Source organism: Herpailurus yagouaroundi, unplaced genomic scaffold, assembly GCF_014898765.1.
Source record: "Herpailurus yagouaroundi ecotype Mexico unplaced genomic scaffold, PumYag 162, whole genome shotgun sequence".
Classification (NCBI taxonomy): domain Eukaryota; kingdom Metazoa; phylum Chordata; class Mammalia; order Carnivora; family Felidae; genus Herpailurus; species Herpailurus yagouaroundi.
In genome coordinates, this window is record NW_024412403.1 from 3,811,745 (window position 1) to 3,834,891 (window position 23,147).

General features: G+C 57.4%; 1 protein-coding gene across 5 annotated transcripts in view; it reads right to left on the reverse strand.

The window, feature by feature from the left end:
• ABCG1 (ATP binding cassette subfamily G member 1) overlaps window positions 1-23,147 on the reverse strand; it is an 81,183-nt gene that overhangs the window by 1,007 nt on the left and 57,029 nt on the right. For 2 of the 5 annotated variants that reach the window (XM_040483856.1, XM_040483857.1), the window contains 11 exons: window positions 18,943-19,088; window positions 18,536-18,659; window positions 17,416-17,530; window positions 15,412-15,596; window positions 15,163-15,264; window positions 14,167-14,335; window positions 13,255-13,355; window positions 12,983-13,141; window positions 11,840-11,958; window positions 9,975-10,199; window positions 1-54 (listed from right to left, as the gene is read on the reverse strand). The exon at window positions 1-54 is cut by the window's left edge and continues 1,007 nt beyond it. In XM_040483856.1, coding sequence (XP_040339790.1) covers window positions 1-54; window positions 9,975-10,199; window positions 11,840-11,958; window positions 12,983-13,141; window positions 13,255-13,355; window positions 14,167-14,335; window positions 15,163-15,264; window positions 15,412-15,596; window positions 17,416-17,530; window positions 18,536-18,659; window positions 18,943-19,088 — 1,499 coding nt within the window. Of the gene's footprint in view, window positions 55-9,215; window positions 10,200-11,839; window positions 11,959-12,982; window positions 13,142-13,254; window positions 13,356-14,166; window positions 14,336-15,162; window positions 15,265-15,411; window positions 15,597-17,415; window positions 17,531-18,535; window positions 18,660-18,942; window positions 19,089-23,147 lie in introns of those variants that run through there. The other 3 variants (XM_040483858.1, XM_040483859.1, XM_040483860.1) reach the window with 3 other exon arrangements.

Consider the following 23,147-nt stretch of genomic DNA (forward strand, 5'->3'; position numbering starts at 1 on the left):
ACGAAAGAGTTCGGAAACTGGCGACTGGCCACGGCTGCACGAGTCTGTGAGATCCTGGAAAGCAGCGAACCGTACACGTTAACAGGGCAAATTTCACACTGAATGAGCTCGCTCTCTCTCTCTCTTTCCATATACGTTATATATAATAAACACAATTGTGCTTTTAATCTCTCTCTGTGGATTTACTGACTTTGGACAGCGTCAGACTTTCTGCTCCAAGAACTGAGTTTACTTCCAAGAGTTTACCAAGGGCCACGGTGGGGGCCGGTGCATCCTGTCCTCCGCGCCACTGGCCTTACCAGATGGCCTCTGAGGGGGCCTCGTCCCCTTCCAGGTGACCCCGGGCCGAGGGCTCTCTCCACCTTCTGCAGCTCAGGGTGCAAGAATTATTAGCGGCTTCTCACCAGACAGCTGCCCTTGCCCCTGTTGGCCTGGACGCTGCAGCCTTTCTCTGTTTGGTTTTGTGGGGTACAGATGGTCCCCTCTGCTCCGACCCACAAACCTTGCCAGGAGGGCTGGGCTGCTCCGTGGCCCCCGGCGCACAGCCCCGGCGTCCACTAGAGGGAGCCCTTGGCACCCACGTCTGTTCTATCATTGCTCTGGTCCAGCCACCCCTCCCCCACTTCTCACCAACCCAGCGGAATTTTCTGTCCTGGGATGTGCAGAGATCCCTTCTCCTCCTGCCACCTGCTCTCAACTGTGACACCCGGATGAGGAAACTGGGGGAGACGAATCAAGTTCCAAGGTCACTCCTGGGTGTGGCCGGATTAGCATCTCCTAAGAGCGGGAGCACAGAGCGCAGACCCACAGGGCCGGCCGGCTGCTCGCATAGCAGGACAAGCAGAGGAAGGAAGGCAGCTGGGGGGAAGAGGGTTTGTCCATCAGGAAGAGCACCTGCCGCAGGGCTTTATCTCTACTGCTTACATCATTGTCTTTCTACAGAACGGGGTTGCCGACACGAGGCCCTTACTTTCACCGCCAAGGCCATGGCGATGTTGTCAGCAAGGATTAGCACTCTTGGGTGGGGTAGGACCCTCTTTCCCAACAACATCCCCCGGGCCTGGCGGCTTTGTTGGGGGTCTCCTGTCCCCCGCACACCTGCAGCTCCCAAGCGTCACCACGCTTGCATGTAAGGGAAGGCCAGAGGGCTGGAGACGAGATGTCAGCCACGTGGGACTGCCCCAAAGCCACCGTGAGAGTGAGGGGGGCACACGTGGGGTCCGCGGGTCCCCGTCTTCTCTGTGCACCTGTCCTTCCTTCCACTTGCGTTTCCAGAAAGCCTTCTGTGATTTAAATTGTGGGTTACAAGGATATCAGTAGAAGAATGCTGTCCAGATTTTCAGATTAAAGCCTGTTTGTTATTGTGGAAACAACCACAGCGTCTCTCCGAAGGGAAATGGCTGCAGGGATTCCGGAACGTTCCCGCGGTGATGCGCCACGCAGCTGCTGAAGTGAGAATAGGGAGGGCTGTGCCCTCTGGTCTGGAGCGCCGTCTGCGACCCGGTGGGAGGGGAGGCGAGCGGGGGCGTGGGGTGGGGGTGCTGTGTCCGCCTCTCTGGGGGAACAGACTGCTGTCTGCTTGTCCACTCCGGGTACCTCGAGGGCGGTGCCTGGGACGGGTTCGGGGCAAGATCATTCACTTTTGCATTATTTGTTAAAACAAGTATGTAGAATTTTTGTAATTTAAAGATGCAAATGAAGATAATTTTGGAGAAAGTGTGAAAGGAATGATGGGGTAAGGAGCAGAGGGGTTTGGGAGCATCTCACAAGATTTGGGGGCAGAGAAACCCGGGCAGGAAGAAGGGGTGATGAATGCCGGGTCATCGGGTGGTGGCTTCTCTCTCTGTGTCCCTGCGTCCACACCTTCCTCCACACCTGCAGAAGTAATCTGGGCCTCCCCATCACGGCCACACCCAGGTGATGATCCCAGAGCGACACCTGTGCCCAGGCCCAGCCTGAACCCCGGTGTTGACCTATACAGGGGCCCTTAGAACATAAAGCCACCAGAGCTGACTCCTGGGGACACTCGCCCATCATCGTGCCCCTCGGCAAAGTACCTGGGAGAAGTTTCCTCTGGTCATGGGGGATGGGTTCCCGCAGCCACTTCCTGTGACAAAACAGATTCTCCTCCTTAGCCTTCAACCCCACGGTGTCTTCTTCCCACGTGGGGGGACGATGCGGGGGTCAAAAGCCCTGGCTCCCTGCGAGACCGTCACCATCTGAATTCGCCCTCCACCACTCGTCTTGGGCCAGCTGTGAAATCTCTAAGAACCTCGCTTCCTCATCTGTGGCTCTCCGGCCCCGCCCGAGGAGGGCGTTTAAATGAGATAGTCCACGAAAAGGCACTTGACCCGTCCTCCCGCAGAACCAGTGGGGGCTGCCCACCACACCACTACCACTCGTGTTCCTCTTCCCATCCATGACAACATCAGCTGAGCCAATGGCTCCATCAAGAGCGAGTTTCTGCCAGACCCCGGGCCCCATTCACCTGGCAGGTGCGAGCGCTGGCACTGTGGAAAGCAAGGAGGAGAGAGAAGGAGAAATCTGAAAATAACAATGCTTTATTTGATTTATGTCACATTTTCATAAGTGGCATCTAGTTTCAGAAAACAAAGTTCAGGTCTGCAAAAAATGCACGTACAAATCTTCTAAGGAGGTAACTCTACAGAAATGTACACAACAGGACCGAAGCCTGTAAGGTACAGTTAGAAAGCTCACATCCTAGGGTCTGCTTGGGTCTCTGTTCCAACGGACTGGACAGCCCCTGAAACAGGTACCCGAGAGAGCCGACGTTATTTTTAAATATATATATTTGTATATACGTATGTACGTACACGTGTGGTGTTCATCTACAACGGTGCAAACCTATCGCAGAGCGCAGGCGACGGTATTCCCTAAATATCAATGGCAAAATCGTTGCAAAGTCATCCATATGGTGTTTTAAAAACCAGGGATTATACAATCACAGATTAGGTATACAGATATATGCACGCGTTTGCACGCTGATTGAAAACGTTGCTTGCATTGACTCTTGCTTTGGGACAACAAAGGGATAACACTCAGTAGCGACTCATCAGATGAAAGGCAATGACTGGCAACCTGCTCACACACCCACTATGTCTGCAAAGGAAAACGCAAACAAGGCTCAGAGGGCTGGTTACAGACAATAACTTTGTTTTAAACATACGCGTTCTGCTGAGAAACTACTCTTTCAGCCCCTTCTACAGTGACCCTCAGATTATAGAAACGGAAAACCCACTGTGCGGCTTCGGTGGCCCATTTTATCAGCAACTCGGACGAGAGGACTCTTTCTACCGTTTTCGAGTGGCCGAGAACTTAAAAACGAGATGTTGATGGCGACGCTCGGGCGTCATGGAAATGTCATGGGAAAGAGACCCCTGGGGTACACGAGGACAGAATTGTCAAAAACAAGTATACAAGGTAAAACAAATAAGAACAAAGAACAAAAATGGCTACAAATATAAGAACAAAATAGCTACCACGACCATTGAAATACTTCCAGGAAAACCAAGAACCGTGGGACCGTTCGGACCGGGTTGCACCCTGAGATGTCCAGGAACCCCAGACCCTGGGGCTCCCAACCTTCACCCTGTGTTCCCCATGACTTTTACCTCCCCCTCGGCCTAATCATTCCGTCCAGCGGGAGAGGGCACGTTCGGGGCGGCCCAGGAGGGGAGGCCGTTTTGGTGACCTGTGCGGCAGAAATGGGCCAGCGGTCTCCCCCAGCTCCCTGTGCGCCCCCAGGCTGTGCTGGGATCTGTGGCTGGGCCAGACCTCAGGGCAGGTGGGGCAGAGGAACACCGTCCACCTGTGAGCTGCTGGCAAGGGCTTTCCTTCCCCGGGGGGACTGGTCTGGGGGCGGGGGGTGGGCCTTGAGAACTGGGCCCAGCGGGCCTGCAGTGGAACATCACCGGGGCGCTCTGTCGCCCACCGGCCTGGCCCCAGCATCCCCCACCCCGGCCCGCCCGGCCCTGCTGCGCGTGGCGAACGCCTCCCGCGTGCAGAGGTGAAATGCCGTTTAACTGTACACAACACCAGGGCCACGTTTAAGTTCATGTGCAAAGTGTAGGCCAAAGGCACCCAAAGGCGACGAACGGGAGTCTCTCTTCCGTTCACGCAGATACTCCAGGACAGGGAGATGCTGCCCCACGGAGGAAAACCTCAGCTCCGTGTAGCAATGTCGAGTTTTGCTGTTGCTTCTTTATGTGGCTTGGGGCTCGTGCCGCTCCCAAGATTTGGTGCTCCTGCTTAGGGGCTCAGGGAGGACCCTCTGGAAACCGGGAATTGCAAGCTCGGCGAGAAAAGCACGTGCGCCCGGGGTCATGTCCTCGGTCGAGACCGTGGGGGGGTCTCCCGGGAAGGAGGAGCGGATCCGGCGAGCCCAGCCCTCCAGCCGTGAAGGACCCCCAGGGCTCTGCCTCCTCTGTCCTGCAGCCTCAGAAAGCCGGCCCGGACACAGCAGCAGACTCCCCCCACCCCACCCCTGCGATCAAACAAGGACATTTCATGCTCTCACTTCCTCCTCTTCTGCTTCACGATGGTCTTTGTGCTGCGGGAAAGCCCCCAAGCTGTGCCCCGACCAGTGACAGTCCCTTGCCCGGGCCGCAACACGGTACCTAATGTGCCTGGTCGTTTTCTCCTTCGCGACGCCAGGGGGACTATTTCTGAGAACAGGGAGGCGTCAGGGGCTGAGCCCGACCTAAGCTCATTTATACAAACTGGGTTGACATAAACGCACCGCAGATTCCCTCGGCCGGCCCCCGTGCGCCCTCAACTCGGCCACACAAGCGTCTGTTGGAGGAACGACTGCAAGTTGGCATGTTCAGAGGTAACGTACGAAATCGGGCTCGGGCTAAACCCTTCTGTCTGCGCCAAGATGAGAGAAAGAAACAGGAAGAATGTGCGGTGGTTCTCGGAAAACCCAGCTACACCGCCTGGAAGGGCGGGCCTGGGCGTCACCTTCGCTCTGCCTTCCTGCCCTGGACGCTTGGATTTCACAAACGGGCTGAGCTGAGCCCGCCGTGAGGCGTCTTCCCTGCCCTGCCGGCCTCTGGCCCCAGGGAGGCCCCCGGTCTTTGCAGAGGGCGATGATCCCAGAGGAGTCCAAGGACAGTGACCCAGAAGGGCCGAGGCGGGACTGGAGGGTCTGCGGAGGCAGGCGGGTGCAGAAGGAGAAGCAGAGGGAGCAGGTGAGCACACGGAGCCACTTCGAACCGGTCCCACACGTGGGGTGCCCTCCGATCTTGCAGGCCACCTTCTGTCCCTGTCACTTAGGATTTGCAGGGGCCAATCGTTCTGCCACGTTGCTCAGCCCGGCTCTCTGCTTGTTTACCAGAGGTGGGAGCGAAGACCCGTTTGAAGGCCAGGCCTTAAGCACCACTCCCCTTAAGTCCTTGCTCCGGGGGAGCTAAAGCAGTGCACAGCACCGGCCTCCTTCTGGGTCCCGCTCACGTCCGCCTGGGGAGCCAAACCTAGGGAGAACATGCTTTCCCCATCACAGCCGCCTCCACAGAGGCCAGGCCAGAGAAGTGGGTGTCCGGGAACATGAGAGCAAGGGGAGGGGGATATTCCTCTGAAGAATGGCCACCAGTGCCTGTGTCCCCAGAGCTCACTCCAAGACGGAGGGGATTGGAGAGGAAGGGGCACACGGGCCACAGCGCACTGGGGGGCTCGGCCCTGTTTGAGGTTGTGGCCGACATTGACAGGGCAGGAGGAAGTGGGTGGGGGTCTGGGAGAAGAGAGCAAAAGCACAAAGTTTTAAGACACAACATGGTGTCCAGAGAGGAAGGTGAATTTACCAGCGGGGGTGTTAGACCAGAACGCCAAGTAACAAAGCGAGAATCTTACTAGACGCACAACAAATGTATTCAAAATGCAACCTAAGAGCCCATTTTACCTAGTAAGATTTAAGCAAATCATTCTGAACTGGAAGCATTTAACACTGAACACAAGTGAAACGTTTTATGTAAAATATTTTATTAGCAGTCTTGATTTCTTAAAAGTTATCTAACTTTATATTCACACACTCTGCACTTCCCCATCTTGGGTGTTGTGTTTGACCCTTGGTCACATTTACACGGCATTGGATGTGGGAGCCTCAGCGGAATTTGACTACGCTCTTGGCCATCTGCACGGCAGGCATGAAGTGGAATGTTCTCTCACCTTCTGGGAATAAAGGATGACGGAGAATTTGGAGACGGAGCACGTGTGCATGCACACACACACACACACACACACCAGCCCTCGAGCTAATTCTCAGGTACGCCGCTTTAGGAAGCTAAGACCAGGCCGGGGCAGAGGAAGGCACCTCTCCACGAGACAGGAGTCAGCTCAGCCTCCAAGGCCGGAGGGACAACCCCATGCCGGGCGATGGTGTGGGGGGAGGGTAGGGGCATGGGCCACCTTCCTGTCTCGGCTTTCTGTTTGGTAGCAGCCAAGTCCATAATGAACAGCCACTAAGCTAGTATTCTAGTATTGCACTTTATGCTTTAGGAAGTATTTTCACGTGTATTTGTACATCACAAATAGGAGGCAACAGGGCAAAGCGAAAAAAAAAAAAAAAAAGACCTGGGGTCAGACCCCCACTCAAATTCCCAGTGCACTCTTCCCTGGTGTCGGACTGAGACTTCGCCCGTCCTCCCCTGCCCGGCCTTCTGCATCTGCAGAATGAATACAACCCCCGCCCCATCACCTGCCGCCCTGGAGGCCAAGCCACCTCTGGGTTCCCTCCCCCTGGGCCCCCAGGGCCTGAGACACTAGCACCAAGCACGTGGGGAGCACCAGTGACCGTGTTTGCTGAGTGAGGGGATGAACAGAGGGCCCCCGCGGCTCCTGGCTCGGTGGCCGGGACAACCAGCAGGGAAAACACGCTCAGTACACGGCGGCCCGGGCTTTCCGTCCTCTCAGCCAAACCACAGAAGGTGACTCCACCTGTCCCTGACCTCCCGGTCATGCTCCCTGGGAACGTTGCCTTTTTGTGCGTCTCTGGGATGAGCTTTCTCCTGGTCCCGAAGGCCCCTTGCCCAAGGTGACACCACCAGACTCCAGCATCTTCCATGTAAAGGGTTTCTTCCCTCCCTGGAGAGAGCTCCCCATGCCACCCACACGGGACCCTTGGAAGAACTGCCCCCTCCGGCTGGTCCTCAGCGAGACCAGGAGCAAAAAGGGGCACAATCCTACGGTGGCACCCGTGGAAGGCTCCCAAGGTGCGGCTGGCACCAGACCCCAGGTCCCGCAGCTGTCGGACCCCGCTGCTCCCCCTTCTCGCCTGACAAGCCGAACTTAGAAGCGAGACCCTTTCGACTCGCGCTTTTGCCTCTCCTAACACTGGAAGGGATGCACATCTCTCACGCAAGATTTCACTCTTCCCTCTAAATGAAGAACCACAGAGACGAGAGGAGGCATTGCATTCAGAACTCGCGATGAGAATTAAATCTGGGCAGCTGGCTTGGATTCAGTCCCAGCAGGTGGACACCCCCCTTAACCGCAACGAGTTCAAAAACAAGTCAACAGGTTGTCTGGACGTTAGCTTAGGTCATCCGAGTGAGCCGTTGTACCCAGCTACCTGGGGACGCAAGGAACACCGTTTGCATCACTGTCGCCCAGGGTCTGTGTGAAGGCGCCAGCGGGGGGCACCTGCCGCCGACGGGGGAGGGACGGCATCCCGGGACTGACCGCCTCTCTCAAGGCGCCCCAAGGACTTTCTGAGCAAATCCCCTGCCCGGCCACGACAGTATTCGTGCCACACACCAGTTAGCGCCCTGTTGCTTTGCACATGCATTTTCCTCGACGGCGGACAGCCTCACATCCGCCAGATCTGCCCCCTACCTGTCTTCATCTATTAAGGGACAAATGTAATTTCTCAAGAGTGGAAAATGGAGAATGCAAGAAGGATGCACTCCTAGGGAAGTATTTCCTTCTGAGGACGCAGGGACACTTGGAAACTAGATTTTCGGTCTCAAGGAATCGGTTTCCTTCTGAAATGGCTGAGACACCGCACGGTGGGCTCGGGTCACAAATGGTGCCTGGTAAGGGGAGGGCTGGGTCCTGCATTGCAGCTCCCGGCCAGCCCGTCCTTAGCAGGGTCACAGACCTGCCTCCAGAGGGCTCACCTGGAGGGAAAGAGGTCTTTAAATACCCAGCGCACCTGATGTCACTGTGGCGTGACCAAAGCCATCCCCCCGGCCCCACCCCCTCTCTATTTCACCAGGCTGTTACCATGTGGGACTTCCTACCTGTGACATCTTGCAGGCAAATCTGTCTTGAAATTAAACAAAGACTTTTTATGGCGCCTAAAAAGCGATCCTGGTTAAATCGCTTCATCTGGCCGGTGATGCCCCATTTGCACAGAACCATGAAACTCAAAGCTACGTTGTAACATGTCTCCACTGTGTTTACTAAAACGGATCAAAGCGGGAGCAAAGGGATCACCACGTGGAGCAAAGGGATCACCAAGTATCTGTGAGTCAAATCCATGCTCCAGCAAAATCTGAACGCTCTCCATTCTCTTCAAGTAGGAAATAGAAGCTTTGGGAACATGGCTGAGGAGGCGCAGAACCTCTCAGTGCTGAAAGCGGCCTTGAAGACCGCCCAGCGCTACCGTTCACAGACCAGGAGATCCAGGCTCAGGGCGGGAAGGAGCCAGAGTCGCTAGGAGACCCCGGCCCCAGGGCAAGGAGATTCCGAGGGGGCAACACTCCATTCCCTTCTCTGGCCTCTTCCGACCTCCACCCTGTGGTCACACTGGTCACACTGCCTCTGACGGCTGGTAAGCGCCCAGGCACCTGGTAGCAAGCCAGAGGCCGTTTACCCCTCCCCTAGACGCACCCTCGACCTCCTTCACGGGGAAGAAGGAGCTTCTGAGCCATGGCATCGCCACCAGCCCAGCCAGGGCTGAGAAGGAGGAGATGCCACCGAAACGGGGCTTGGCAGGTGGCATTGCCCACAACCCTGTCCACTGCCTGGCCAAACCACAAGCGTCTCGGCCACACGGTGTTCGCCGCTTTCTTGCAAGGGCCTTGGATGCTCTGGGGTCTGGGCATCCTCCCCACCGCCACCCCCCAGCCACAGTGGGGGCCGTGAACAGTGGGGTCCCCTCACGGCCCTCCGTGTGCCCCCCTGGACTTTCCGCAAGCCCAGCACCCCCAGCTCCGTGGAGGTAGGTGATGTGATACGTGGGGAGAGAGACACATGGGTAAAACATCAACAAAGCCAATTTTCTGGACACGTTGTAGGCAAAATTAAGGTGTTCAGAGAGTTAGGAAGAAATAAACAATATGTTTTGCTTAAGATAAGAAGCACGGGGGGAAACAGAAGGCTTGGGGGGCGTTGGCCAACCTCACCCTCCAGCTTTCCTCACGACTTCTTGAAATTCCGGCACGGCTGAGCGCGTGCAGCTCCAGAACCTTCTCTCCGCCGGGGACCGTGTCTCCATCCTTTACAGCTTCAGCCCGAAAAACGAGACCAGTCCCGCGGTGAAGTTCAACCCCTCGCCTCTCGAAGCAAAGTGTGTTATTTACCCTGAATCGTGTTCTTCGACGAGTACTAAAAAGATACGGTTTCTTCAAATGGATGAGAGTTATCGGCTTTTGGCTTGGAAGGTGACTTCTCCTTGGAGAAGGAGGCAGACCGTGGGGGGGTGACAGCGATAGTCATGAGCGGGGCCGCGGGCGCTGGCCTTCCTCCCCGGCCGCCCCGCCACCGCGTTGTGAAATGCTGCTCGCGGACACACCTCTACACCCGCTTCCCCAGCGGAGCCAGAAAGGGGGACGGAGCGAAGGCCCGGCTGGGCTGCGTGGACGGGGCGGCCTGACGCCCGCGGCCTGAGGGCGCTGCCAGGGCTGGGCGGCGGGGGGGTCCCTGTGTCCGTGGGCACGGCCCTGCCGCCGCGATCGTACAAGCCACCCTGGGCCGCACTGTCTACTCCGCCCTCTGCCGGCACTCCGGTGTTTTACCTCTCGGCCCGGATCTTGTATCTCAGGACGAAGTAGGCAATGAGGCGCAGGGAGATGAAGAAGACCCCCAGGACGATGAAGTCCAGGTAGAGCTTGGCATCCTCCACGTCCAGCTCCCGCAGGATGGCCTCTGACTTCTGGAAGTGGCACGTCTCGTCGATGCCACAGTGCAGGTCCTCCCGGTCCAGGCCGTAGATGGACAGGATGACCCCTTCGAACCCATACCTGCGGAGGAAGGCACAGAGCGTGAACACTCTGCCCGCGGCCAGGGGACCCCGCAGCCCCGCGCGGGGGGGGGGGGGAGGGATCCGGGTGAGCCCCCAGCCAGCCCTGACCCACAGCGTGGCCGCCCTCCCTTCCCCAGACCTGTCGTCACGGAGATACCTCCCAGCCCTGCAACGTCGTCCCAAGACAAACCCATCCAGCGGCTTGGCTGAGGTCTGTCCACTTTTTGTCTCCTCCAGAGCCTCCTCCCGAAAAACCAAACTGAACGCACAGTAGGGATTCGTTCGGTGGGGAAATGAATTGAAAACTCTTTGATCAGGGCGCCTGGGGGGCTCAGGCGGTTAAGCGTCTGACTCTTGGTTTGGCTCAGGTCACATGATCTCACGGTTCGTGGGATCGAGCCCCGCGTCGGGCTCTGCACTGACAGTGCAGAGCCTGGTTGGGATTCTCTCTCTCCACCCCTCCCCTGCTCATGCTCTCTCTCTCTCTCTCTCTCAAAATAAAGAAATAAAAATTTTTTAAAAAGCTCTCTGATCACCTCTGATATTACATACTTTTCTTTTTAAATAGTTAGGACCTGATCACCTTCAAAGGAACGTAGAACATCTTTTTTTACTAGTTTTCCTTATTTTTGAGAGGCAGAGAGAGACAGCATGAGTGGGGGAGGGACAGAGAGAGAGGGAGACGCAGAATCCAAAGCAAGCTCCAGGCTCCGAGCCGTCAGCACAGAGCCCGATGTGGGGCTCGAACTCCTAGACCGTGAGATCATGACCTGATCGGAAGTCAGACGCTCAACCGACTGAGCCACCCAGGTGCCCCAAAGGACCGTAGAACATTTAAATAAAACCCTTCTGTGCCAGCTCTCATTCTGTCTCAGCTCTACAGCACCAGAACAAAAACACCAATTTTTAGGAAGAAAGACCTGGGTTTCTGATTTCTTGGTGTTGGAACGCACACCGATCGCTGAAACTCTGTACGAGCGCTTTGTTTCGATTTTGTTTTCCTGAACAATACATCTAGGTCTGAACTGACATTCTAGAAAAGAAAAGCTTCTTCCCAGCTTCGGATCTCAGGCATCACCCGGAGTCGCTACAGCCGGGGGAGGCGAGCTCTGAAGGCGGGCGCTGTCCAGTGAGGCCAACGTGCCAGGAAGCCCCCAGCAGAGAGGACGAGGTCCGGGCGCCACAGTGCCGAGGGGCCAGGACGCTCTTGGTCGAAAACAGCAGGATGTTTAAAACATGACTTGGTTTCTCCTGGATTTGCACAGGGTCAGAGTGACGGGTGCTGTTTGCTCCCGAGAGGAACGAGGTTTCTAAGATGAAAACACTCTCCCCACGGCAGCTCTCCAAAACAGGCGGAATTTGGGGGTCCACAGTGGCTCCTCCAAGGCACAAACTGCTAGTATTCATTTTATTCTTACGTGTGTGTGCGTGTGAGTGTGTGTGTGTGTGTGTGTGCGCGTGTGTGTTGGTGACGATGGGAACACAGAAGACTTAGGGAAAAAGATGAAAGGCACCAACGGCCTTGGATCCGTGATGCAAGCATCACGCCGGCCTGTAGCTGACGGCTGAGAAGAGGCTTTCGTCCCCTCCCTCTGTGCGCACAGCGCTCCGAGTGATGAGAGACATCACACACGCTACCTGACGTAGGAGATGTACGACATCCACTGCAGGTAAGCTGGGATCGTGTCGAAGCTGACGAAGAACCCCGAGAAGAGTAGGACGGGGATGGCCGTCACAGGGCCCACAAAGGTTGCCACCTGGCGGGACACAGGGAGCACGTGCTCAGAGGCGGCAGAGGGGAGGTCCCGCCCGATTTCCTCAAGTGTCCCCAGGAGGCCATCCCCCACGTGTCTGCAGGGCCAGCAGCAGCCGGGGCCGGGCCAGGGTGTCAGGCTGGGGCCCACGAGGCCAAGATGGCACGAAGGAGCCCCCGTCCTCCAGCAGCAGGGAGCGGCTGGGATGTCGGGCTTGGAGATCAGCGGGCCCCAGCAGAGAGGACGGGAGGCAAAGAGACAGAGCCTCCTGCAGGGCTACAGTGGGGACCGCAGTGACTGGCGGTGAGGCAGCAGGAACAGCACGTGGAGGGTCGGACAGCCAGGTGCTGCCACCGCGTCCGAGGGAGGAAGGGCCGTGAGCGCTGTCCCCTGGGCACCCACTGTGGCCGGTGGGCCCAAGCACTTTCCACAGCCATCCCGGGGGTACCATCGCTATTCCCGTCCGTGGAGCGGGGGGCCACCCTAGGGGCTAAGCAGGTGGGGCTGGCGGGTTGGGGGGCAGGGCGGTGCCGGACACGTGAAGGGCACGTGAAGCCCCAGAGAGCACGTGGAGGGGCTCGGGGCGGGGGGGGCCCCCACACTGGCGGGGGGGGGGGGGGGGTCCACGGGGTAGCGGAGTGGATTCCCCAGAGGCTGCAAACCGTAGGACTCGGAGCCAGCTGCGTGAGCCTGACCAGACCGTGTTGCCTCTTGGGCCTCAGTCTCCACATCTGTGAAATGGGGACAGCATCCCAGCTAGCGGGAGGGCGTGGGGGGGCTCCATGAGCTATCATGTGCCACCCGAGGGCACCTGCTGGTGGCAGCGTACCAACCCTGCCCGGCCACAGCAGTGTGAGTCCTTCCCCAGGGAGCGACCAGGTGAAGCCGATCCAGGCGGTCAGGGCAGAAGCGAGAGGGGGGTCTGAGGAGGAGGGGTGGTACTGAGCCCCGCCAGGGCAGCAGCCCCGGCCGCACCGGCCCAGGTGGGGGAAGGGAGGCCCTCAGGTGGTGTTTCCTCCACCGGTACCTGCAGGGACGTCGAGGCAGCTCCAATCAGCAGACCCAGGGACTGCGCCACCAGAGAGGTCATGGTGCCCAGCGCGGCAAACAGGACGAACCTCACGGCGTCGGACGGCTGTGACGTCATCCAGTACACGATGCTGCAGTAGGCCACCGGGAACATGATCTGGAAGCACAGGGTCCGTCACGCCCCCTGCAAGCGGCTGCCTCCCCCACCCCCTGCCGGCAGTGACGGAGAATTCCCGCCCCTCTTCCCACCTCGCCCCTTCATTCACACACCTGGAAGGGGACATCGGCCATGGTCTTGGCCAGGTAGTAGGCTTTCAGGCTGTACCAGTAGTTCAGGTGTTCCCGAAGGAACACTCCCATCTCCAGGGGGACTAGGAGACAGAAGGATGGAAAGGGGTCGGCCGGACGTCCCCGGCCAGCTGCAGATGCGCCCAGGCGACCCCGTGCTGAGCTGGAGGCCGCGGCCTGGGCCTGTGTGCGTGCAGCGCTCAGAGACGGAGCGAAAACATGTGAAGTGAGTCACCAGCCTGGAAAAACTGCCAACCGGTTTTATAACCCGAAGAGGCACCGAGCGGAAAATCAAAGAGCGGAGGACGTCTCCTCGGAGACTGAGCGTTATTTCAGTGATGCGCTCAAGTAGCTACGGCTAACCTCACCACTGACCAACGTGAGTCCTTCCGTGGGCAAGAGCCCCCAAAAGCTGGTCCTGAGGATTCAGGGCCATTTAGGGCGGCAGCCCTCGGGCCGGGGGGCGGTTTTTATGCCAGAGTTCACGGTCAGCCCGAAGTGAGCAAGGGCAGTGCACTCACAAACAATCCGGAACTACACAGAAATCCATCCAGAATAGCTTTACCCGCTGGCAAACTTGGCCACAGCAGGCTCCCTTAATAAGTGAACGAGGTCATGCTACCCCAGTAAAATTTGAGGGATTTCTGATCAGAACACCTTTCAGAAACCCCCCATCAGCCTTCCTCCATGCTGACAGATATGTCATTAGTGATTAATTCCTTTGGCTTAAACATGGTATGTATTTTCTCGTCTAAGGGAAAATATGATAGTACCTGTAAACCAAGAAAATGGCACTTCGAAGAACCAAGATAGTACGCGTCAGAAAAGTCATCTATGGGCCACGCCCCGGTCTCAGCGCCCCACTGGTGGGTGGGTCTAGGGTCAGGCACTCACATGTGAGAACGGTGGGCATGAGGGCCGCGAACATGAGGAACAGCATGGAGAAGAAGAGGAAGCCGGAGTTACTCAGGACCTTCTTGGCTTCGTTCCCGATCCCCAGGTAGAGCAGGCCGATGAGGAGGCCGATGCCGATGTGAGACGTGATCCGCAGGTGCGTCAGGACCTGGGGGCAGACACGGCTCTCACTGGTGTTCGCGGGGGTCAGGCAATGACAACAAGGCCAAGGCCTCTGGAGGCATCGGCTGCTGATTTCTCCTCCAGAAAAACCAGCCTGAACCCTAAACCAACTCTCTCTCTCTCACACACACACACACACACACAGCATTTAACTGCTGTGAAAACAAGCAATTGCTAGAATAGATACATCCGAGGCCGCTCCTCGGAGCACACTGGCCCGGGCGGCCCCCAGCCCTCCAACTTTCCAAGTAGGTCCCGGAGCCCCACTGGGCACTCGGCCGTCCTCGGCAGGTAGCCCGTCAGGTTGCCCACTGGGACAGGTGGACATGATCACAGCTCCCGGTCACTCACCACCTCCCGCCTGACGGGCTCTGTACATCTGCTAGCACCTGGGCCCCCAGGGACTCCTCGAGGGAGGAGCACTCCCACTTGGGCCTGGCCGGTGGGACGTGCGCACGGGAGACGGTCTGCCGCCCCCAGCGGGAAGTTTTACAGGCCGCCTGGATTTCTCTCTCACGCTTGCCCTTTGCCGCGTCCCAGAAAAGGAGCCGTGTGTCCGCTCCAGGTCCCAGGGTGAGACACGTGAGGCAGGGCCACAAGCCACAGCCACCAACGCACGACACCAATGAGACATACATGTTTCCTATTGTAGCCACTGGCATCTGGGGGCTGTTTGTCACAGCAGCATCGTGGAGGGAAAGCTGACCGATGCATATGCAGGGAAAGCAATCCGAGAGCCCCATCAGGATGAATAAAGTGGAAAATGACCCGACACGCACGAGACACGGGAGAATATCTGCAAACACCCTTTACCGAATCCCTCATGATACTGAGGAAGGTCCTTTTGAAGAGAATGCAGAACTGGGTGAGGCAGCTGGCCGAGAAGCTGTGACAGCCTTCCATGGAGGTGGAGTCCTGGGGACACACGCGGGAAGGGGGAGGGGTGAGCCGCCCGCCCGGGACGCGCCTCCCCCCCCCCCCCCCGGCTCGGAGCCCCCATGCAGCAGCGTGCAAGGTGCAGCATGCAGCCGTCCCACGGGGGGGGGCCGGGGTTTGCATTACCTTTCTCAACCCCTTTAATCGTTTTGCCTGCTTTACCTCTTCAGAGGGCCGGTGCCAAAGAAAAGGGTTCACCTCGGCATCCCCCCCAGGCTCTCTCCTGTGGTCAGAATCACACATGCCCTCCCGGACGGCTCTCACCAGGCGGCTGTTCTGGTCACCGTATTCACCGGACGCTACCTCCATGACTGCAGGAGACACAGGCGGGTCAGCCCCGGGCCCCGGAGAGGTGCCCCCAGGTCCCTCCCATGGAGCCAGGCGGTGCTCGTTTTGCGACAACACAGCCATTAGCCTGGTGGGGATATTTTCAACCCATTATATGGACGCTGTGTGACACGATGAAATCATTTCACAGCCAGTGTGTTTTCGGCCCTAAACTCCCCTCCCCCCCACCCAGAAAGGCCATTCATCATGTCGGATCCTAGAAATGCAAATTCAGGTGGTGATGCCAGGGAGCCTGGGAGGTCATTAGCTCACCATCTATTGACTTATCCACCCACTGATGTTAATTGAATGCCTGTTTCAGCATTCAGGCCGCAGGGTTGGAGCCAGAAGGTGAGCAGGAGGGGGCTTGTGTGTCCCTATGGGCCGAGGCGGGAGTGATTCTTCAGCACCATGGAGAAGGGCCCCGGAGGCACCAGGCTGCGTGGGACCATCAACCCCACCTCTCCATCCCCAGGGATGTCAGACCCTGTCTCTGGCTCCCACTGGCCTCTCCTTGGCCCCTGGTTCCACACCCCACACTACTGCTGCCCCTTCTCGCTCCCGACCTGAGGTCTTGGTGCCTCCTTCCCACGGCCCCACCTCTCCCTAACATCCTTGCTGAGGCCCAAAGTCCCCGGCCTTGATTTTTTGGTTCTGTCCCCTGCAAAACCAGCTGTCTGCTTTCCCCGAGCCTGAACCCCTAAACCAGGGTGGTCAAGCCCTCCTAGGTCCTATCATAAACCAGGACATGTTGCCTGGAGACTGGAGGGACACAGCCACAAGCCCAGGAACGCTGGAGCCACCAGGAGCTGGAAGAGGCGGGAAGGAGCCTCCCCCGGGACTTTCAGAGGCAGCACGGCCCTGCCCACACCTTGACTTCTTTCTGGCCCCCAGAACCACGAGGTTTTAGACCACTCAGTGTGTGGCTCTGCAGGCACGGAAAGCAGGAGGTGCTGGCAAAGACTGGACCCTGGCACCGGGGTTCAGGTGGGGGAACAGTACTGAGTCGGGGATCTCCAGAACTTGGGGGCCTAGTAAACATGAAACTGGAGAGAAAGAGAAGGCAAGACGGATGCCGGGGAATCCAGCTTGCAGAGCAAGGTGGAGGACATTTGGTTTTGGAGACAGCCTGGGGAGGCTGTTGGGTTTGCTGAGAGCTATGCGGGGAAGCATGATGTGGAGGACGGTGCTGGGCACGGGGACCCGGGGGGGGGAAAGTGATGGCTGGCAATGGTCAGTGCCCTGGAGGGTGTGGGTAGAGCGGAGAATGCCTGGGAGCACTGCCAGCACGGAGGTGTGGGCCCCTGCATCTCAAGGCCCGTGAAATGGTTCAACTGGCCTCCAAGCACCAAGGCCACCAATCCCAGGACCACCAGCTCAGGAGGAGGAGCTCGGACCATCAACATAGTCTCTGGACACTGAGCATCACCTTTTTTGCTACGTTTGGTCAAAATTTAAATCAGCATTTTAACAATTCGGTAAACCGACGCAAAAGGGTCACTTTTTATTTTTAGAGGTTATTTCTTTCCAGAAATAACTTCTTTAAAAGCAGAAGCGTAACACAGCATAGCATTAGGAACTTCTGCTCCTAACAGCTCCCTTGTTCTAGTTCCCAGGTATCTTATCTGGAGGAAAGACAACCTCTTATCTGTTCTTAAAAGCTCCACCGCAGGATGGCACTTGACCCATGTTTGGAATAGTGAAGGAATTCCAGATTTTGGGGCTTCAGGTAAAAGCAGAAACCCACTGAGAGCGGAGAAGAGCCCTTTTCTTTCCCCTCCAGCTGGTCAAGGCTCTACTTACCAAAGTCAGCAGGGTTGTGATAGGTTGGGCAATTCAGACCTAATTCCCTCAAGTATGGCACAAGATTTGAGACTTTTCCCCGGTACACACATTGTCCTTGACTAAGGACATAAAGCTGGAAGAAAGTAAGGAAGGGGAGAACACCGACCTCGTCTTCCTTTGTACAGCAACAAGAGCTGTCAATCCGTCCACCCCTCCACCCACCACCCATGCAACCTTCCACCCACCCACTCACCAATCCTTATACCCACTCACCCAGCCACCCCTCCACCCCTCCATCTAACCACCCACCCATCCATTCACCTACCCGTTTACCCACCCACCCATCCATCCACCTACCCGTTTACCCACCCACCCACCCACCCACCCATCCATCCTTCCATCCACCTTTCTACCCACCCACCCATCCATCACCACCCATTCAACCTTTCATCCATCCATCCATTCTTCCATCCACCTTTCCACTCAACTCATCCACCCACCCACCCACCCATCCACCACCCATTCAACCATTCATCTATTCATCCTACATCCATCCACCCATCCATCGATCAATTTTTCTCACTTTCAGGACAGCTATACATTACCTCCCCCAAACTGTTAAAGTTCCAAGGGAACTTTAAGTCAGGGAAGGTATTATATGGACAGGCATTACTTTACTATATCGCTTCCTGCCCCTTCACACTAACTGCCTGCTAGGAAAGATTTTTGAAGGTATACACATTTCATCCCTGGGCCTTTTTTTTTTTTTTTTGCTTATTATAATACTGAAACCTAAGATTTATAAAAGAGATGATGTCGTGCACACGTGATAACCTGCCATTTAATTCCGTAAAGCAGGTGTTCCCCATTGTTACAGGGGTGGGGGTGGAGGATGAAGCTTCCACAATGTCAGTGACTTGCCCAAGACCCCTTGGCCAGATACCAGCCCCAGAGAGAGAACGCTGGCCAGCTCTCTCAACCCCCTCTTGCCCTGCCACCTTAGCTGCCGATGACTCCAAAGTCTTATGAAAAATAACACTTGAGGCCATTCAGAAATGAAGACGCCTCTGGGAACCGACAGGAAGCAGAGTCCCTGGGACTTGGCTTCACTCAGGCTATCATCAAGTGGTCTGCGCACCTGGTCAAAGAGCTCGAAGAGCTTGGCGCTGGGCTGATGGACAGTGCAGATGATGGACCTCCCTCCTTGGGCCAGTCCTTTCATCAGGGAGACCACCTGGAAGCAGGAGGCGCTATCCAGGCCGCTGCAAGGCAAGGGGCACCGTCAGATGCCTGTGGGACCCTCCAGCCATACCCTGTATTCAGCTCACGCTGGGGAGGCCTGTGCTGCACGCCTGAGCCTGTCATGTCTTCTAGAAGCGGATGGAGAGAGGGAGGGAAGTCAGGCCTCCCCTCGGGGACCCCGGGATAGGAGAAAAAGATGGGCAGGCAGAGCACATGCCTCCCCACTTCTGAGGCTACTGTGGGGCCCCCCGTGGACACTGCTGATGGGGAGGACGGGGCTCCTCCCTCACTGCTCCTGGTTACCTGGTGGGCTCATCGAAGAACATGACGGGAGGGTTGTTCACCAGCTCCAGTGCGATGGCCAGGCGCTTCCGCTGGCCGCCCGAGAGGCTTCCGGTTCTCGTGTTGGCGCAAGACAGCAAGCCCAGAGCCGTCAGGATCTCCTTGACCTGAGGGAGCAACAGGGCCAGAGTGTCCGTCAGGGACTGCCCACCACACTTCACCACCTACAGGGCCCATGTGGAAACACCTGCTGCCTCCCGCATCCCACTCGTGGATACACACGGATGGGACTGCAGAGCGGGGCCCATTGCCGAGTGGACAGGCAAGTTTCCAAGTCCGAGGTCCTGATTTGGGCCCAGGAGGCTGGGAAGCAGTGCTGGAGCCAGGCCCGCCTGGGGCGGAGTCTCCGATATGCCTCCTGCAGAGGTGACCTTGCGGGCCTCTTTAAGCCTCGCTCAGGGCCCAGGTCAGGGAAGGTGCCCAATCACCGTTTGTGGAACAGGTAGACCGGCAGACGCACAGAGGATGATCAGGTTTCTGACCAGCACAGAGGGGAGGGCCATCGTGGCAGTTAAATGGGATAAGGAATCAAAACACCCAGCTCAGGGCTTGGCACACAGGAAGCATTTAATCAACAGCAGCGACCAATGCCACCATTTTTAGCGCACGCGGTTCCTGCAGACGCGCCCCACGCAGGCCGGGTCTCTCCGGAAGAAGGAAAGCTGCCCCCTGGCACTTGTCAATAGAAGAACCAGGTGTCCGACGTGCCAGCAAGGCCAGGAAACCACTTAAAGCTGTCACCACCCTCCACGGTGGCCCTGCCGAGGCCGGCCCCCGGGAAGCAGGCTGGGCACTGGGATACAAACAGTCCACTGGGACGACGCCTTCCTGTCCGCTCCAGATGACTGACCCAGCATGGGCTCAGGGAACAGAAAGTCAGCAGGCTTCAGTGCAGTGTCTTCCCGGAGGCAGCCCCTGGGAAGGCGGGGGTCCACCGCCGCTGTCCCGCGTCCACACCAGGCTCGCCGCCCAGGGCCAGCCCCCCCTGGAGGTCCCACCACGGCCACCATCCTGGCCCCTCGCGGCAGAAGCAGGCAGACCCCAGTCCAGTGGCTTCTCTGGGGAGATGAGGTCATCCCAAAGGAGAAAGAACTCCCAGGGAAGAAAAATTTCACTCCAGCTCTTGAATTCCTGGTGCACGGTCAGTACAGAATGCAAGCCTGGCTGATGATAAGAGCTGGGGCACCACTGCCCCCCAGCCCGGGAGGCAGTCAGGTCAGACGGACTTGGGTCTGAATCCCACCAGGCTCTTCCCTTGCTGACCAATAAACCCAACCCACGGCCCTTCTAGGACACACTGCATTTGAGGGATCCCAACCTAGAAAGAAGGTCAGCAAGGTTTCCCGGGAAGGGCCATCGAAGGGGGGCCGTGGGGGGTGTGTGTGTGCGCCCTGGCCCACTTCCTTCCCCTGCAGACAGCACCTGCTGGCTTTCCAGAGCCACCAAGCTCATTTGGTCTTCTGGGACACAGACTGAACTTGCAGAATGAAGGGTCATTCTGGTTGTTCCAGGCTCGTCTTTGGGGTCCCCCTGCAGCACGGAGCATGCCCTGTCCTGTCCACGATCTGTCCTCTTGGGGATCACTCCTTGCGGTTGGGCGTGGTCCCGTTCCACGTACCCTCGGCCCCCACAGACAGGACGCAGGAGGTGGAGGCAAATATCGGTGTCTGTCCTTCTCCTGCCCGTCCAGCCCATTTCTCCGGCGTTCTCTCAAGAGTGACGCCCTGCTGGTTGGTTTTGTTCTAAAACTAGTCAGAGAGAACAATGTCCCAGCCCTGGGAGACCTTGCTCCTGAGAAAGCCCCTTGCTGGGGACCCTCGAGGGCTGAGGCTGCTTTTCTGGGAACCAAGGAAGGCTGTGGACAACACATTCCATTACCTAGTAGAACATTCTATCCTAAGGGCACCTGGGTGGCTCAGTCGATTAAGCATCTGACTTCGGCTCAGGCCATGATCTCACGGTTCGTGAGTTTGAGCCCTGTGTCAGGCTCTGTGCCGACAGCTCGGAGCCCGGAGCCTGCTTCGGATTCTGTGTCTCCCTCTCTCTGCCCCTCCCCTGCTTGTGCTCTCTCTCTCGCTCTTTCTCTCTCTCAAAAATAAAGGCTAAAAAAATTAAAAAAAAAAAATAGAACATTCCATTCTATTGTGTTTCCACAAGATACAAACAACTGTAACTCAAGCTAGGGGGAAATGAGTCACACTCGCCACTGTTTCATCCTGGAAATAACCAGCCAATCCGGTAGATGCATTCTCGGGGGAGGCGGGACCCACACCTGGCTGAAAACCAGAACGGGGGCTTCTGGTAAGAAATGTGTGCGGGACCCAAGACCACCGCTAGGCGTGCATGCTCATGGCCTTGCTCGGTCCAGCAGCAGACGAATCTGAAGACGGGGCAAGCCTCTTGCTCCCTCGGGACGATCAGCCACGCAGCTGGCAGACGAGACCCTCACTGATTTGCTGTCTTTGCTCCTGTAACCCAGCTGAGAACAGCACAAGGCTCTGGTCTGCTCGTGTCTTAGGCCAGGCGTATGGAGGACATGTGCACAGGCGTGGCCCGCCCGGGAGACACCTGCTCGCCCCACCAAGAAGGCCTTCTCGCCCCGTCCCTTCTGCGAGAGCAGGAAGAGTGGGTTCCACAGCCCTCCCCAAAGACCCCGACCAGCTCCCCGGTGGAGGCTGGAAGCCAGTTTCTGAAGACCTGGCTCAGGAGGCAAGAGGGCCTGTGTGTGATGCAGAATGTCAGCCGAGAAGCACACACTGCCCTCCCAGCCTCCAGCGAAAGCTACGTCCCTGTTCCCTTTCCCCACGGAGAGCGCTGTCCAGGAGAGTCGTGCTGCAGGAAGATCACCCCGAGTCTGCTCTGTGGATCCACGAGCTAAGTCAGCTTCACACTGCCCGGAGGGCAGGGGCGGCCGTGGTCTCTAGCCCTCATTACAGACAACGCTCCAGAGCGCTGGAGGCAGTGACCCAAGGTTATCCAGCGGGTCCTAGGAGGCCAGAGCCAAAGGGGTCCCCCTGTGGACCTAGCTCCGCCTCACGGCAGGGCCCTCTCCGCGTCAGCAAGACCCTCCACCTCCCCTGTCCACTCACCACCATACTGTGTAGTCCTGAGCGGAACTATAACCTGGCCCTCCCTCGCTCCGAGGGGCCTTCCCTCCACGGCTTTCCCCGGCGGGCCCGAGGTGGTTGTTCACTCCTGGGGGCCTTCCACGTTCGGCACCAACGACCCAGCCCACCCCTCCCACCTTCCTAAGGGGGTCCCCACATTTGCCCCGTCTCTGTCCCGGGTTCCAGCAATCTATTTCATTCCTTTGGGCTTCAGAATAAAAGAACGCCACAGGGGGCATCCTGACAGCAGCAGGGGGTCTTGGCTCCGCTCCCACCTGCATCCACCCGCGTGGCTGACCTCGGACTCCCGGGGCTGACCCTGAGGGATCTGAAGGGCGCCGGCCAGGCCAGGGTCGGGGTGGGGGGCACAGGGGAGAGAAGGAGCCCCAGCGATGCCCAGCATTGTGTTCATGGCACACTCGTGGAACATGAACTAGTATGTGCACGGGAGAGGGAACGGATGTGGGAAATAGACTTGCTATTAATGTTCCTTAACCAGGCCCTGCCTCTCATCACCGCAGATTACAGCAAACGTAAGGCGCTGACCAGCACCGCTGGCGCTGAACCTGCAGCCTACTCTTTCTGCCTCCGGACTGTCGTCTTCTGATGGTGTCAGAAGACAAGAGAGTACTGCGAGAGTGGCATTTCGCCCAATTTTACTCTTCCATTGAAATCCCACTAGCACCAGGCTAGCCAGGGAACGGAGGAGGGAAGTTGAGTCTCCCCCAGACGACGTGTAAACATAAATCCGTCACACCCGCCGCCGAGTGTGGCTTGCCCACTCCCGATGGGGTGCTGACCCGGCACCTTCCCTGTGCCCTGGGCTTTAGGGAAGCGGCGAGGAGGGGGATGAAAAGGTTTATACAAGGCCTCCAGCATCCTGGAAACTTACTTATTTGATTTTTTTAAGGCTGCTTAATAACACGTTAAGAACCAAATATCTTCTTGTGAGTGCGTGTGGGTGGAGGCTGGTTATTTTTAAGCGAGTGACTAACCATCTTCATTGTTAGTGTTTTATAAAAAACAACAACAATGGAGTACAAAGCACATTAAACACTA